The sequence below is a fragment of the Rattus norvegicus genome, chromosome 4, assembly GCF_021556685.1.
Source record: "Rattus norvegicus strain SHRSP/BbbUtx chromosome 4, alternate assembly SHRSP_T2T, whole genome shotgun sequence".
Lineage (NCBI taxonomy): Eukaryota > Metazoa > Chordata > Mammalia > Rodentia > Muridae > Rattus > Rattus norvegicus.
In genome coordinates, this window is record NC_141537.1 from 24510100 (window position 1) to 24525331 (window position 15232).

Genomic DNA, 15232 nt, shown 5'->3' on the forward strand with positions numbered 1-15232 from the left:
AGTTTTAAGCATCATGAGGCCTAACTTGATTATAAGTCCCAAGAAAAGCTAATGCTTTTTCTCTTGTGATTCTAACACAGTGATTAATTATACATTATTGATAGAGTTAAGACTCCTATACACTGTCACATTTTGTCAGTGCATTAACAGACTAATTTTTTGCTAAGGCAGTAATCTACTGATCTTCCAGATTGTCCCAGTTAAAGGGAGAAGAAAATGATAATTACAATTATAATCACTAACCATTCTCTTTCCCTGTGTTTTATATGCACACCACACACACACACACACACACACACACACAAACACACACAAAGTTGTACAGTCATACATTTTCTCCAGTTAGGAACAATAATTTTAGCTTTCCTCTCACCAAACACTTGGTTGTCACTACCATTTGTTCTTGTTGCTCTGAAAATGGAATTTTGCAGTTTTTGTAAGATCATGATAGTTGAGTTATTCATAAGACCTCATGTTTTTTGTCCTTTTTGTCACTCTGCTTGTCTCAATAGCTGTGTAGAAACACAAGTGTGACAGGAAGATTCCTAACCTTATGTGACCTCAGTTTAATTAGTTTTCTTGAGCCTCATAGTATCATGTCTAAAATGAGTCAAATAGAAAATAAATAACAAAACCCTGCTGATAATATAAATTATATTATGTTCATTTTGGATAAGTTTTATTTCACAGACAAAGTTCAAACTGTTATAGATTCATTTTGTTTATTTAGAAAACATGAATTTAGGGAAAATGTGGTAATGATCCATTAGAATACATTACATGTTCTGCTATTAATTTCAAAAAACAATGATAGACTGGAAAGTGATATTGTCAAACCAATAGAAGAGTTTCCATATAATAATGCTGAATTATCAGCTAACGTTTGTAAAAAAATTATATTCCAAATTGGCAAAATGTACTCGGCTGCAGGCATCTGCAATCAAATCTGTGTTCGGTGATGAGTAAATGAAAGGAAAAAGTGCTGGAGGGGGAAACTTCCCTTTAATGCTTAATGCTGGCAATTGTGTCCAGACTTCTGTTATTCTAATTTGTAATCCTCATAATTCCCTGTCATTTGTTTTTCCAAATATTTCTTTGAGGAAAACAAAACGAAAGGATATGTTTTTAAAAATCAGCATAAGAATTATGGTGAAAAGCATCTAGCCTGGGACATAGAAAAATCTGATTAGTACCCAGACCAACAGCATTTGTCAGTACATCACGGATATTGAGAAATATAGCTCTACACTGGCCTCTCTGAAGATTAATTGTTTCTGATGTGTTAGCTAGGTTTTTAATTAATAGCATCTCTCACAGTATCCAATCTGATGATGCACACCAAGGCTTCATCTCTAAGGACATCTTTGTTATAATTATGTTGCTTCATAAGCATAAATGGAGATAAGAAAAAATGAGTTATGAATCTTTGTCAAAACAAAAACCAAAACAAACAAACAAACAAACAAAGAACAGCTTCCATAGAAGAATGGACCTACAGGAGAGAGCTTTTCCGGTGTGCACATATACCCTTGTTTTTCTCATTGTTTTCAAATGGAGTATTTGAAATACATACAAAAATTCAGGTGTTACTCTTTTTCACCCTTTTATATTAAATTTTGTCCTAGTTAAGGTTACTATATCTGTGAAGAGATCCTGTGACCACAGTAACTCTTCTAAAAGGAAACATTTAATCTGGGCTAACTTACACTTTCAAATGTTTACTCCATTGTTGTTGTGATAGCAGGGAGTTAGCCAGGTATGGTGCTGGAAAATACCAGAGAATTCTACAATTGAGTCTATAGACAATGGAACCAGAGAGTAACACAGGGCCCAGATTGGACTTTTAAGACCTTAAAACCTACCCCTCATGATACACTTCTTCCAATGATGCCTTGGGTGCTCTAACAAAGCCATACCTAGTCCTTGTCAAGGAATGTCACTCTGTGATGACTGAGTATTCAAAAACATGAGTCTATGCGGACCATTCTTATTTAAACAACCATATTCTTCTGAAAGTCAGACAGAAATTACTGACATTGTGTGAGTTTCAATTGCCTTGATTTCCTAATTGAATGTCTCAGAATTGTTGATCAAGGAAGAACTGTAGTTAAGAAACAATTACTGTAGAGTAAGCATTCCATCTACAGAAGACACTAACACAAAATGACATAATCCCAGCAAGTCAATACAAATATAGTTAATTAATTATAATCCCTACTATGTATACAAGTATACACACACACACACACACACAAATACACACACAAACACACACACACACACACACACACACACACACACACACACAGCTAGAGGTAAAAACTGAAGCAAAAGCAAAATTTTAAGAAAAGAATCCATCATACTAGGTAACAAATGTAATAGCATTTCTTAATAATAAACCACTAATTTTGCTTGGAATTAGCAGCATGCATTGGCTATTAATCATGAGAACTTCTGCTGGGCAGATAGCACAATGAATAGGAGGCAAAAGAACACTATAAATATAATATAGTTGAAACACTTTTGTCATTTTCTTTGAACACAACATCAAAGAGATGAGCAATGTTTTCTGTCTTAAGGGTCTTTAGCTAATCACCAAAAGACTAAGAGTTTCACTGTGGACATACCTGAACATAATAAGTTATGCAAGTTGATTATGAAAAGTGGCGAAGATCTAAACCATTTTCTATAATTTGCATATAGTATAATTATATTTGCTTATTTAAAATAGGTGAAAATGTGAAAAGAGAGCAGACAGAGCAAGTACATGATAAAAAAAAAAGGCCTAATTGAATCCTTTATCCTTTTGATGATTCATTTCCTGAAACACTTAAAACAGTGCATATGGAAGCAGAACATGGATTCATGATGCCAAAAAATAAAATTAAGTGACTGACAGATGATTTGAAAATTTGTGTACAAATGCTATGACTGGAGCAGGGCTCTTTGTTTTCAGCCTATGTCCAGAGGGTACAACTCCATCAGAAATGATTCATACATTACCACAACTAATTTATATCTGATTTAATAAGAAGATAGTTCAACAATTTCAACAATAGAAAAGCTCCAATAAAAAACATAAGAGTAAGAGAAAAGAAGTATAGACAATGGCTTAGTTGAACTGAATCAGTGAAATTTTGTGATTGATCAAACACAAAATTAGAATACCACAAGTACTGTTATAAGGGATGTTTTGATTGAAAATCTCTGCTGTAAGAATGATACTTGAAGTTCTTGTCATACACATCTTTCATTGCTTGGTTAGAGTCACACCAAAGTATGTTATATTATTTGTAAGTATTGTGAGGGCTGCTGTTTCCCTAATTTCTTTCTGAGCCTCTTTGTCCTTTGAGTAGAGGAAGTCAACTGATTTGTTTAATTTAATTTTATATCCAGCCACCACTTTGCTGAAGTTGTTTATCAAGCTTAGTAGTTCTCTGGTGGAACTTTTGGAGTCGCTTAAGTACACTATCATATCATCAGCAAATTGTGATATTTTGACTTCTTCCTTTCTAATTTTATCCAGTTGACATCCTTTTCTTGTCTGATTGCTCTGGTTAGGACTTTGAGTACTATATTAAATAAGTAGCCAGAGAGTGGGCAGCCTTGTGTAGTCCCTGATTTTAGTGAGATTGCTTCAAGCTTCTCACCATTTAGTTTGATGTTGGCTTCTGGTTTGCTATATATTGCATTTACTATGTTTGGGTATGGGCCTTGAATTCCTGATCTCTCCAGGACTTTTATCATGAAGGGGTGTTGAATTTTGTCAAATGATTTCTCAGCATATAATGAAATGATCATGTGTTTTTTTCTTTGTGCTTGTTTATATAGAGGATTACATTGATGGACTTCTGTATATTGAACAATCCCTGCATCCCTGGGATGAACCCTACTTGATCATGGTGAATGATCATTTTGATTGGTTCTTGGATTCAGTTTACGAGATTTTTATTGAGTATTTTTGCATCAATATTCATGAGGGAAATTCATCTGAAGTTCTCTTTCTTTGTTGGGTCTTTGTGTGATTTAGTTATAAGCAAAATTGTGGCTTCAAAGAATAAATTGGGTAGTGTTACTGTTGCTTCTACTTTGTGGAGTAGTTTGAAGGGTATTGGTATTAGGTCTTCTTTGAAGGTCTAATGGAATTCTGCACTAAACCTATCTGGTCCTGGGCTTTTTTAGTTAGCACTTTTAATGACTGCTTCTATATTTTTAGGGGTTATGAGACTGCTTAGATGGTTTATCTGATCCTGATTTAGCTTTGGTACGTGGTACCTGTCTAGAAAATTGTTCATTTCATCCAGAATTTCCAGTTTTGTTGAGTATAGGCTTTTGTAGTCGGATCTGATAATTTTTTTAAATTTCCTCCATTTCTCTTGTTTTGTCTCCTTTTCCATTTCTGATTCTGTTAATTTGTATACTGTCTCTGTGCCCTGTGGTTAATCTGGCTAACGGTTTTTCTATCTTGTTGATTTTCTCAAAGAAAGAGCTCTTGGTTTTGTTTATTCTTTGTGTAGTTGTTTTTTATTCTACTTGATTGATTTCAGCCAAGTTTGATTATTTCTTACCTTCTACTTCTCTTGGGTGTATTTGCTTTTTTTTTCTAGATCTTTCAGATGTTCTCTCAAGCTGTTAGTATATGCATGCTCTCTCCAGTTTCCTTTTGGATGCATTCAGAGCTATGAGATTTCATTGTATCCCACAGGTGATCTATCCCATATGCAGCCACCAAATCCAGTCACTATTGCTGATACCAAGAAGTACTTGCTGACAGGAGCCTAATATAGATGTCTCTGCAGAGGCTGTGTTAGAGCCTTATTGATACAGATGAGGATGTTTGCAGCTAACCATTAGATTAATCATCTGGAATGCAATGGGGTGCTCAGAGAAAGGACAGAAGTATCTGAAAGGGTTTGCAACACCATAGAAAGAACAACAATATAAACCAACCAAACACCCCCCCCAAGTTCCCAGCGACAAATCCACCAACCAACAAGCAAACATTGAGGGATGGAGGAACTTATGGCTCCAGCCTCATTTGTAGCAGAGGATGGCATTGTCTGATATCAATAGGCAGAGAAGCTCTTGGTCCTGTGAAGGCTCGTTTCCAGAGTACAGAGGAAAGCCAGGGTGTTGAGGTGAAAGTAGGTGAGTGGGAGTGGGATTATCTTCATACAATCAGGTGGAGGGGAGATAGAGGCGGGAAGAGGGATAATATTTGTAATGTAAACACATAAAATATCCAATCAAAATTAAAAAACAATGATACCTTGCTTTAGCTTAGAATGGTTTTCTTCATGTCTACATAAATCCAAATTATGAAAAATACAATACCCTTGTTACTAAAAAAAAAACTGGTTGGAGAAGTTAATGGGATATATTAATTAAACACCCTATGGCTGAAATATTATAAAAATATTATTTCATTAATACGAACTACTAAAATATATTTTAATTCTCCAGGATCTTATAGCTCATTATGTGAGTTACATAGTTCTTTTGATTCTGGCAAAAGCAAAGAACAATGCAACTTACATTACAGTATCATAGAAAACAATCTTACTGCCTTAAATTCTGCCTCAACTTCATGTCACTGCATCCTCTGACTTGCTCTTAGGTACCCAACTCTTGACAATTCAGTAATTATTTTAAGTCTTACAGTTTTGACTTTTTAAAAGTGACATATTTTGGAAATATGAAGTAAAAAGTCAATTCATTCAGACTATATCAAGTAATCCACACAAATTAGTGTGATTGATCACTTACTATAATTACTGAATAATATTCCATTATAAAATGTACCACAGTTTATCTGTTGAAGAGCATCTTGGTATCTCCCAGATTTTTTTATAATTATAAATGAAAATGTTTACTTTTCATGAGTAATTTTATTCTGAGATGCTCTCAACTCATCAAAACAAATATGTGGTGTGTTTAATTACTAGATGATAATTATAGGGAAAACTATTTTCTATTTAGGAGAGGCTATATAATTTTGCATATTGTGCTAATTAATTTTTATATATAACAAATAAAATCAAATGGCAGCAGGAATTTGGTAGAGGATAATTTTTTTTCTCAATTTAAGAGGACACAAATCAGTGTCACAGAAAGGCATGATAGCACAAGTGTTCTACTTATGATACTAGCAGTGCCTGATCGTGTCTCTTCTTATATTATAAGGCATTACACAGACAGGTATGCCCAAGGAATAGTGGAAAAAGGCTTTCAAAAGACTTTCTATACTGATTGTGTGTAACAGCCAAGCATGCTGAATGCCAAAGACTCATTGACCTCCCAAATGAACATACCAACTTGATATTAACTGATCAAAATACGATTACTGCGGGACATTCTGGATTCAATAAAACTATCTGTCAACAATAAATGAGAATTCCTGCAATTCCATGTACTCATCAAAAGGAATTTTTGATTTTTCGTCTTTTAAGTGTGCTGTGATAGCTCATTACAAAACTTTTATTCATTGGACAGGTGAAATGGCTCATTGGGTTAGGGTGCTAACTTCCAAATTTGACATCTCAGGTTTAATCTCTAGTTCTCAGTGTGGAGGGCCGCCCTCACATTCTCCATTGTATGATGGCGCCAATATCCAGCAGAATGCACCTAGTAAAAGGGCAATACACAAGCGCCTGGTAAATTCCTCACTCAGGGGGACACATATGCTGTGGTACGTCATCTGGCATGTTTGGCAGCGACCAGCCAGAGAGTGACACATCCTAGGTGAAGATAGTTTCCTATATAAGGGATGGTTTTTCCCTCACTCAGGGTCTCCGTATTGTAAGCTTATGCTCTCGCTCTCAAGATGCATTAAAAGCTTTTTCTGCAGAAGGATCCTTTGTGTCCCGCGTGTGTTCTTGCTGGCGAGACGTAGCATGGGGCAATTGGTGCAGAAAACCCGGGAAAAAGACCTCGCCATCATCAGCACCTCCAGAGACCCCTTGGTGACAAGGAGGATTCAGAACTGCAGGTAAGCACGTTCGGAGAGGCATGCCTTTCTGGGACTTTGGTCTGGGGTTGTCACCGCCTTGGGAAGGATTTGTTGAGGCTATGGTATTTGTTCTCAGAGCCACCCTACTCTTTCTTATTATTATGTTCTGTTTTCACCGTTTCCGCTGCTGAAAGGAAGATTTTGGTGTGGTTGGTCTGATACGAATACGTGACAGCAGCTGGAGGCGCGTCTCAGTCTCTCTCGTAAATAAGTGAGCTTTGCGCAGATCCCTTTTACCTTCGCCTTGGATTGTTGAGGAGGAGGGACGCCATAAGGCCGACGTAAATAAGCGGCAAATAAGCGGCACCGTCCGGGAAGTGCGCGTAAGACTCCCGTACATAAGAGAGCAGCATGTCTGTTTCTACTCACGTCTTGTCAGACGGACGTAGATAAGCTGCCGGGCGTTCTTGGCCCCTCATGGGGTCCTCACAGTCTGTGATCACGGCCTTGGAAACGGTGCTAAAGCAGAGGGACATTAAAATCAGAGGAAGAACACTTAAAAACTTTGTGAAGGAGGTGGACAGGGTGGCTCCCTGGTTTGCCTGTTCAGGCTCGTTTACATTCGCCTCATGGGACAAACTTGGGAAAGACCTAGACAGAAAATTGGCAGAGAAAGATCTGTGTCTAGGAACTAAAGCCATATGGAAACTAGTCAAAAATTGCTTAGCAGATGAAGTGTGTAAGGCAGCAGTTGTAGGAGGACAGACCGCTCTCGAGGTAGTCCAAGACAGCATGTCAGAAACCGAATGTAGTGAGAGGTTGGGCACGCGCAAGAGAAAGGACGTCCTGAGAAAGAAAAAGAGCCTTCCCGGTAAGTCCGCGGAAAAGGGAGTGTTAAAGCTTTCAGATTCCGGCACTTCCCTCTCTACACAGCAACCGGGAGGGGGAGCCAGCATATACCCTGTGAAAGAGCTAGAAGCGCTGAACCTCGACAGTTCTGATAGCTCTGAGAATGGAATCTTAGATTCAGAGGAGGAGGCCGAGTTAGATGAGGAAGCAGCTAGATATGAGGAAGAGAGATATCACCGCGAGGAACGAAAGGGAGGTAATAGAAAACTTCTGCCACAGCAGTCGCCAACGGCGCCCCCTCCGTATGAGGCGCGCTCTTGCGCATTCTCTTTAGTCCCCAAAAGAGTGAGAAGGAAGCTGCGCATGATGTTCCCTGTCTTTGAGACACAGGAGGGTGAGCGGGTTCATGCCCCAGTCGAATATAACCAAATAAAAGAGCTGGTGGAGTCTGTCAGAAAGTATGGAGTTACAGCCAATTTCACCCTAACCATTCTTGAAAGGCTGGCCCTAAATTATTTGACACCCGCCAATTGGCAGATGATTGCAAAGGCAGCCCTCGTTAACATGGGCCAATATATGGAATGGAAGGCGCTTTGATATGAGGCGGCTCAAACACAGGCCAGAGCTAATGCCACAGCTTTAACGCCTGAGCAACAGGAATGGACGTTTGAACTCTTGACAGGACAGGGCCGCTTCGCAGCGGACCAAGCTAATTACCATTGGGGCGCTTATGTTCAAGTCTCCAGCTCGGCCATTAAGTCCTGGAAAGCACTCAGTAGGAGAGGAGGGGCCGATAATCAACTTACCAGAATCATCCCGGGGCCCCAAGAACCATTCTCAGACTTCGTAGCCAGAATGACAGAGACTGCAGGACGAATATTTGGTGATACTGAGCAAGCGGCGCCGCTTATAGAACAGCTTGTTTTTGAGCAAGCCACCCAGGAGTGCCGAGCGGCCATAGCCCGCAGAAAAAATAAAGGGTTACAGGATTGGCTCAGAGTATGCAGAGAACTCGGAGGGCCCCTTACTAACGCAGGCCTGGCGGCCTCCATTCTCCAGTCCCGGCGACGCCCCTTTAAAGGGACAGATACAAGATCATGTTTTTAATGTGGAAAAGTGGGCCATTTAAAAAGAGACTGTAGGATAACCAAGGGAGACAGGAGGCCTGCAACTATCTGTGTCCGATGTGGCAAGGGCTACCATAGGCCTGACCAGTGCCGCTCAGTGAGGGATATTAAGAGCAAACTGCTCCCTCCTTTAGAAGCTCAGCCTAATGAGATGTCAAAAAACGGACTGTTGGGCCCCCGGTCCCAGGGCCCTCAAAGATATGGAAACCGCTTTCAGAAAGCCATGACCCTGACAGAGGAGGCTCCCCAAGAGGTGACCCAAAATTGGACCTGTGTGCCGCCTCCGACTTCTTTCTAATGCCCCAGATGGGCATTCAGCCAATTCCTGCTCAGTCTGTGGGGCCTCTACCCCTGGGAACCATAGGCCTTGTCCTTGGGAGAGGATCTCTCGCCCTACAAGGCCTGATAGTCCATCCAGGCCTTGTTGTAGCTCAGCATTCTCTTGATATTCAGATTCTTTGTTCAAGTCCTGATGGGGTTTTTTCCATAAGTGAAGGAGATAGAATAGCACAGTTATTACTCCTTCCATTCTCCCAAGCCACAATACAGGATACCAAGGGGCCCATAGGGTCCACTGGTAATGATTCAGCATATTTGGTGGTTCATCTTAACAACCGCCCAAAATTGAGCTTAGAAATTAATGGAAAGAAATTTGAAGGCATACTGGATACTGGGGCTGATAAAAGTATAATTTCCTCAAAATGGTGGCCTCAATCGCGGCCTACCATAAGATCTTCTCACTCGCTACAAGGCTTAGGCTACCAGTCATGCCCTAAAATCAGCTCTGCCACTCTAACTTGGACGACTGTCGATGGCCGACAGGGACAATTTGTTCCCTATGTACTTCCCCAACCTGTAAATCTTTGGGGGAGAGATGTTATGCAGACCATGGGACTAACCTTATCTAACAAATACCCCCCACAAGTGGCCCACATGATGTAAAGGATGGGCTATAAGGAAGGGAAAGGCCTAGTGTGATTAAAACAGGGCTGTCTCATGCCCATTGAACTGATCGCCAACCCCCATAAACAAGACCTGGGTTTTTCCTAGGCGCCATTGGGGCAGCATGACCCATACCCTGGAAGACGGAGATGTGGTATGGGTTCCCCAATGGCCACTTACCTCCGAGAAGCTACAGGCCGCTGTAGGACTGGTGGATGAGCAGCTAAGATTGGGACATTTGGAACCCTCCACCTCTCCTTGGAACACCCCAATTTTTGTAATAAGAAAAAATCAGGAAAATGGCGATTACTCCATGATTTAAGGGCCATTAACGATCAGATGGAATCCCTTGGACCCATTCAGCGGGGCCTTCCTATACTCTCGGCCCTACCAAAAGATTGGAATTTGGTAATAATAGATATTAAGGATTGTTTTTTTCTCTATTCCGCTTCACCCTCCTGATAGGCCCAGATTTGCGTTTACTGTCCCATCAATTAATCATACTGAACCTGATAAAAGATACCAGTGGAAGGTCCTACCTCAGGGCATGACCAACAGCCCCACGATATGTCAATTATATGTTCAGGAAGCCCTCAAACCAGTCAAGGAGACCTATCCAAATTTATTGTTGGTTCATTTCATGGATGACATCTTGATGTGTCATAAAGATTTAGAATTACTTAAACAAGCCTATCCCTTATAACAAAAATCCTTAAACAATGGGATTTACATATTGCTACAGAGAAGGTCCAAATTGCTGATACAGGCCATTTTTTAGGATCCATCATTCTCCCTGATAAGATTATACCCCAGAAATTGGAAATTCGTAGAGACCACCTCCATACTCTCAATGATTTTCAGAAGCTCTTGGGGGATATCAACTGGTTGAGACCATTTTTAAAAATCCCCTCCGTGGAATTAAAACACTTGTTTGAAATATTGGAAGGGGACAGACACATTACCTCCCCTCGTGTGCTAACTCCCGCTGCAACCAAGGCCTTACTAAAAGTAGAAGATGCCATAAAACAGGCCCAATTGCAACGTATTGATTGGTCTCTACCTTTTTCACTCTGTGTATTAGATACCAAGGATTTGCCCACTGTAGTTTTATGGCAACAAGGTCCACTATTATGGATCCATCCACATGCCTCCCCTGTGAAGACTATTGATTGGTATCCAGTCACAGTAGCACATCTGGCTATTAAGGGCCTAAAAGCTGCCATCTGTCATTTTGGGACTCTACCCCAATCCTTGATTATCCCATATACACCCTATCAGGTCCAAACTCTAGCCTCTACCTCCGATGATTCGGCAGTGTTGCTCACATCCTTTACAGGGAAGATAGATAATCATTATCCTAAACACCCCCTATTATGTTTTGCTAGATCACAACCTGTTGTTTTCCTTCGCGTCACATCCCACAGACCGTTAAAAGAAGGGATAACAGTGTATACGGATGGGTCAAAAACAGGGGTGGGAGCATATGTGGTAAATTCCCAAGTGTTCTCACGACAATATTTTGAAACCTCACCCCAAGTGGTAGTATGCCTAGTGGTCATGCAGGTCCTTGAAAAATTCCAGATGCCTTTAAATATTGTTTCAGATTCCTCCTATGTGGTCAATGCTGTTAATATTCTTGAAACCGCCGGCATAATTAAAAGGACTAGCAAGGTAGCAGAGATTTTCCAAAAAATCCAAATTATTTTAATAAATAAGAGATTCCCTGTATATATTACTCATATACGGGCCCATTCTGGACTCCCTGGTCCAATGAGTTCAGGGAATGATTTGGCTGACAAAGCCACAAAAATGATAGCTGTGGCCCTGGCCTCTCCTCTAGAGGCCGCTAAAACCTTTCATGGCAATTTCCATGTTACCTCGGAAACTTTACGCCGCCACTTCTCTATAACTAGAAAAGAGGCACGTGATATAGTCACCCAATGCCAACAGTGCTGCCAGTTCCTCCCAGTTCCTCACATCGGGGTCAACCCGAGAGGAATACAGCCATTGCAAATCTGGCAAATGGATGTTACTCATAATTCTACTTTTGGAAAATTACACTATGTGCATGTATCTATAGATACATGTTCTGGCATTCTACATGCCACCCCACTTACAGGAGAAAAAACAACACATGTCATTCAGCACTGCCTTGAAGCATGGAGTGCTTGGGGAAAGCCAAGATGTGTAAAAACTGACAATGGCCCCGCCTATACATCTCAAAAATTCCGTCAGTTTTGTGCTCAGATGCAGCTTACCCATCTGACGGGCCTGCCCTACAACCCTCAAGGACAGGGAATCATAGAGCGCTCTCATCGGACGCTCAAATCATATTTAATAAAACAAAGAGGGGGAATTATGATAGAACTCCCCCCAACACCCTGAGTGGCCACTGCTTTGGCCCTTTTTACCTTAAATTTTTTAAATCTTGATGAAGCTGGGCAAACAGCGGCTGAGTGACATTGCTCAGAGCCCAAAAGGAGAAAAGAATTAGTCAAATGGAAGGGTATATTGACAAATGAATGGAAGGGGCCGGATCCTGTTTTGATAAGATCCAGGGGAGCTGTTTGTGTTTTTCCACAGGATAATGAAAATCCAGTTTGGGTTCCGGGACGACTTACTCGGAATATCAAGACAGAGGACCAAGAAGATGACAACTCTGGTGATCCTCATGCTGATCCAGGGAGTGCCAATAAAAGTGCAGAGCGAACTACGGTGGGGAATAATGTCAACCTTCCCCCTCCCGATGCCGGTGATGTATAATGCCCAAGTGTTTCTACGTTTCTTTACTACCAACAAAGAATTGGGACTAGCCTATTTACCATTAGATTCCCATATAGAGCAAGTAAAAGAAAATAGGACTATTCCCCTTAAGGGAAGCCTTTGTTTTGGTATATTCAACAAAACATCTTTTGATCTTCCTTGCATTATGTTGAGTAATGAATCTTCTGCTTGGTTAAGGGAGGCCACATGGGGAACTGGTGAGGAAGACATTGTGGCTAATGCCATAGTTCTTTATGGTTGGTGGCCTTACATTAACTCCTCCACCTGCCCTCTCCGTCAATCAAAGTTGGCACCCTTTTGTAGAGGGACCCAGGATGAAGAACTTACTTTGCCTTGGACTGGTTGCCAGTCCCGGGACTCTGCCTGGGCAGTCCAGAATTTTTTTTCCTTCTCCCCTGATTTGGGAGGTGGAGTGAACTTCACCACCATTGATCCTAGATGGTCCAATAATAATCCCCTTGATCAATGGATGCTTTGTGGCGTTAATGGTAGCTGCACTGATCTTACGCCCATGGCAATGCTACTTGGAGGAAAGGGCGAAAAGGGACGGTTATCATTTTCCTGGACTGGGAATATCCAGCCTTCAGCCTCTGTCTGGACAGCTACTCATATAAAATATAAACCTTACTGGAGCATGGGGTTTAACCCTGCTCTGGTTTGTGTCTGGCCGCCATTTGTGTGGATTATAAGTAATGCCACTAAAGTTTCTAAATTGAATTGTACAGATGGTTCATGTTTTTATGCCCTGTGCTGGGATGCTAGCCAATATTCCATAGCGGTAGTTACCCGCATGCCTCGCTTTATCCCGGTCCCTGTTGAGACTCCGGGGATCCTGACCTTATTTAGAGGAAAGAGAGATTTTTGGATTTCTGCAATTATTGTTGGCATTATTGCTACAACGGCAGTTGCTGCCTCGGTTACTGCCTTGGCATTGGCCTTGTCAAACTCAGTACAGACAACCCAAACTATCAATGATTTATTGTCTACTGTCTCTGTGGCTCTGGACAGACAGGCCTCGGCTAATACTCAGATACAAGGGGGCCTCATGCTTGTTAACCAACATATAGATCTGGTACAAGAGCAGCTAGACATTCTATGGCAACTGGCCCAGATTGACTGTGAACAAAAGCTCCCCGGCCTTTGTGTCACATCTATACAGTATGAACAATTTACCAAAGCTGCCAATTTGTCTAAAACCCTTTCACAGCATTTGTTACAGAATTGGACCTCGGATTTTGAGCAGACGCTTAGGGAATTGAGAGCGGCCATCATTCAAGTAAATTCTACCCAACTGGATCTGTCTTTGACAGAAGGATTGTCATCCTGGATCACCTCAGGAGTCTCTTATTTTAAGGAATGAGTGGGGGTGGGACTTTTTGGAGCAGTCCTCTGCTGCGGGTTAGTGTTACTCCTCTGGTTGCTTTGCAAATTGAGATTTCAAACAAAGAGGGACAAAATTGTGATCGCCCAGGCGCTTGTAGCCCTTGAACAAGGAGCGTCAGCCGATATTTGGTTGACCAGGCTCAAGCAATAGGTCGCCAGCTGGACAGCTCTTGCACTCCTAGAACCTCGGTTCATTGCACAGGATTAGAGTGTCCGGCTTGAGCAGCCCATGAGGGGTGACGAGCTTAGCATCGCACAGGGAAGTTCTACCAAACACGCTCCCTGGAAGGCATGTCATATTACATGAGGGTATCTGCCCCAGTTTTCCCTCCCTCGAAAAATGGCAGTGCGACGGGTCAGGAGTGCCCTGGGTCCCAACAACAGCTTAAGGGTATCTCTCTTGTACAGGTTCGCCAACTTTGTGCGAGGATATGACTTCTGCCTTCACCCTCCTATTTATGGGTGTCCTATTTGCTTAAAGACAGAAAAGGGGGAGATGTGGAGGGCCGCCCTCACATTCTCCATTGTATGATGGCGCCGATATCCAGCAGGATGCACCTAGTAAAAGGGCAATACGCAAGCGCCTGGTAAATTCCTCACAGAGGGGGACACGTATGCTGTTGTACGTCATCTGGCATGTTTGACAGCGACCAGCCAGAGAGTGACACGTCCTAGGCGAGGATAATTTCCTATATAAGTGATGGTTTTTCCCTCACTCGGGGTCTCCGTATTGTAAGCTTATGCTCTGGCTCTCAAGATTCATTAAAAGCTTTTTCTGCAGAAGGATCCTTTGTGTCCCGCGTGTGTTCTTGCTGGCAAGATGTAGCATGAGGCATCTCAGTTCTGTAAGGAACGTACTAGGTTGGCTTTCACATGCATGACATGTCATGTCATTTGTTACCAGTCCCCACTAAAATAAATGAGTGCCTTTTAAATGATGGTATATTATCTTAGACAGCTTCTATGTATTTTAATGCTACACATATCTCTGGCACTAGGAAGAATATTAGCTACTTTTAAAATATTAAGTAGGATATTCTTTATAAGAAATTATACATTCATTTTTATCAACTAAAAAGATGCATTTATATTTAATTTGATGATAATTTGGCTTTAAACTTTTGTTATGAATAGGTGCTGGGTTTGTCATACACATTTCAGCATTTGTTGGTTTGAAAATATAATTTTTCTTTTTTAG

At 41.2% G+C, this 15232-nt stretch overlaps 1 protein-coding gene across 4 annotated transcripts in view; it reads left to right on the top strand.

Annotated features, from left to right (window-relative positions):
- LOC102553320 (uncharacterized) overlaps window positions 1–14820 on the top strand; it is a 66965-nt gene extending 52145 nt beyond the window's left edge. Inside the window, exons 4-6 of one of the 4 annotated variants that reach the window (XM_087659568.1) lie at window positions 6848–6988; window positions 12451–12619; window positions 14443–14820. In XM_087659568.1, coding sequence (XP_087515694.1) covers window positions 6894–6988; window positions 12451–12619; window positions 14443–14469 — 291 coding nt within the window. In that variant the 5' untranslated portion in view covers window positions 6848–6893 and the 3' untranslated portion in view covers window positions 14470–14820. Of the gene's footprint in view, window positions 1–6847; window positions 6989–12450 lie in introns of all 4 variants that reach the window. The other 3 variants (XM_087659569.1, XM_087659567.1, XM_087659566.1) reach the window with 3 other exon arrangements.
- Window positions 14821–15232: the final 412 nt, after the last annotated feature.